General features: G+C 45.2%; 1 protein-coding gene across 1 annotated transcript in view; it reads right to left on the bottom strand.

Annotated features, from left to right (window-relative positions):
• Positions 1-1896: 1896 nt before the first annotated feature.
• The window catches only part of LOC111653400 (keratin, type I cytoskeletal 50 kDa-like), a 3570-nt gene continuing 3057 nt past the window's right edge, over positions 1897-2409 (bottom strand). The window contains exons 7-8 of the mRNA XM_023404003.2: positions 2247-2395; positions 1897-2116 (exon numbers count right to left, since the gene is read on the bottom strand). Coding sequence (XP_023259771.1) covers positions 1990-2116; positions 2247-2395 — 276 coding nt within the window. The 3' untranslated portion in view covers positions 1897-1989. The remainder of the gene's footprint in view (positions 2117-2246; positions 2396-2409) is intronic.

Below are 2409 nucleotides of genomic sequence, written 5' to 3'. Positions count from 1 at the left end.
TGAGGCTGTTCAGGTCGAATCTGAGCCGTATCTATTGAAGTGGATTGTAGATCCACAGATATTAGATCTGTGGGTCAGATGAAGGAACATGGAGGTTTTAGAGGATCTTGAAACCACCTTACTGCCGAGGCAGAAACATGAACAGTATGTGAGGGTTAACATGAGCTTCAGATGAGGGTTTAGGACATGTCCTCACAAACAGTGTGAATTCATGTGTCCACTGTTCACACTGTGGGGACATGAACCTTTATGGACTGTGAAACGGGTCATGTTTAATTTCAATGCTGTGTCTCCTCCGGGCTTCCTTACACATTCAGCTCTTCTCCTGCATCAACAGTGTTCACTGTTATAAGTCAAGCTGCGCTTCATTCATCAGAACACAGACGAACCACAAACCACCGTCTCACCAAACAAATTAAAGACACAAAGAAGAAAGTGTTGATCCTTCGTTCACAACATTTTCAAGATTTTTAAAAACCTTTATGAACGTGTCAAAGTGAAAACTGGAGAAACATTTAAAAATCATCTCTTTCTACTTATAAAATGTGGTTGTTACGAACATGATCTTGTTTAGCATGAGAAAACCCAACAAGGTCAAATTCCCATCATGCAATGGATCCTGAAACTTCATCAGAGCAGTTTGAGTTTGTAATGTGTGCAGGTGAAGTGATGAATGGAGCCCAGAGGGGTGACAGGAATATCTCCGCTGTGGTGACAGGAGGGAATTAAATGTGTGCGTGAAGCGACCTGCAGCTGCTGCAGCTGCCAAAACCCCGAGAGGCGTTCACTGACTCCCAGTGACAGACAGCTCCGAGACCTCAAACACCTCACACCAGAGTTCAGACAAAAGATTCACATTCATTAATGATCTGAATCTGCCCCCCCCCCCAGCAGAGAGGAAGTCATGTCCTCAGAGGAACCAGCAGGGGGCAGCGTTGTTAAGGTTAGAGTCACACTCACTGTCAGTGGACCTGTGTTTGACTGGAGCCGTCTCCATGACGACCAGGCTCAGCAGCCAGGTTACTGTCCCTTCATTCAGATTAAAGTGTGAACAGAGACACAACTATCATTTATCTTAACACTGCTCTCTTTCATGTTTCCATGTTTTCATGTTTTCATCTCTGAACCTTTAAAATCTTGTTAATAGCCATAAACATGGCTGCTCTCAGCTTCTGGGCTGAAGTTAAATTTAATGTTTGTTCCTCTGTTTTTCATTCATCTTTACTGTTGATGTTCAGCTGCGTCTTGTTGTTCTGCTGCTTCAGTCCAGTTTGTTTGTTTTGGGCCTTTATTGACAGTTCAGCAGAGAGACAGGAGATCCCGTCTGATGGGACTCGAACCTCTGCACCAGGAGCGCCTGCTCATCCCACTGAGCCGCTCCACGTCCCGTCGCTTCAACCGCTTTATTGTTTTAAACTTTTACTCTTTTTTAGTTCATTTGTGTGTCAACATTTATCTGGATCTGTTTTCTTTGTGAAGCAACTTTGTCACTTGTTTTTGTTACAGATAAAGTTTTTAGATTTATATTTGTATGTTTTTATATTTACATGTTTATATTTGTATGTTTTTATATTTACATGTTTATATTTGTATGTTTTTATATTTACATGTTTATATTATTAGTTGTGGAGCTTTCTGAACTATTTCTGTTCAGCTGCTGAAAACGCTCAAAACTTAGTGCAAAGAGTTCTGAGAGCAGCAGACGATCACAGTGACAACATGAAGTGAGAACATGAAGTGAGAACATGAAGTGAGAACATGAAGGGTGAGAACATGAAGTGAGAACATGAAGTGAGAACATGAAGGGTGAGAACATGAAGGGTGAGAACATGAAGGGTGAGAACATGAAGGGTGAGAACATGAAGGGTGAGAACATGAATAGACTCAGACACAGAGTTTCAGATGGACTCTCTCTTTATTGTTTCAGAGTCGATGCTCGTGAACGTCAGTGAACGATGACGACGGTGAGCGGCGGCGAGCGGCGGCCGCTCAGCGGGACAGGAGGGCGGAGGCGGAGGAGGATGAGGAGGAGGAGATCACCTTCCCATCAACCACCTCTTCCACCACCGTCACCACCCGTGTGGTCTTCGTGCTCGAGGAGGAGGAGGAGCTGATGCTGTCGACCAATCACAGAACAGGAGTCAGACGGACAGACTCAGTTTCAGCTTTAATGTTTTAATTATAAATTACATCAGTCCTCAGGTGACATCATCAACACCTGAGCCCCACCCCCTGCTGAGCCTCACCTGCTGCTGCCCTCTCCGTCCAGCAGCCTCCTGTACTCGGCGATCTCCAGCTCCAGTCTGGTCTTAATGTCCAGCAGCATCTTGTACTCCTGTCCCTGACGCTCCAGGTCGGCCCTCAGCTGCACCAGCTGCTCCTCCAGAGACGACACCTGGGGGAGGAGGA

The sequence above is a fragment of the Seriola lalandi genome, unplaced genomic scaffold (assembly GCF_002814215.2).
Source record: "Seriola lalandi dorsalis isolate HSWRI2012SDOR001 ecotype SW California unplaced genomic scaffold, Sedor1 jcf7180002054193, whole genome shotgun sequence".
NCBI classification, from domain to species: Eukaryota; Metazoa; Chordata; class Actinopteri; order Carangiformes; family Carangidae; genus Seriola; species Seriola lalandi.
Note: the sequence above shows the minus strand (reverse complement) of the source record. Positions and strands in the feature narration are given on the sequence as shown.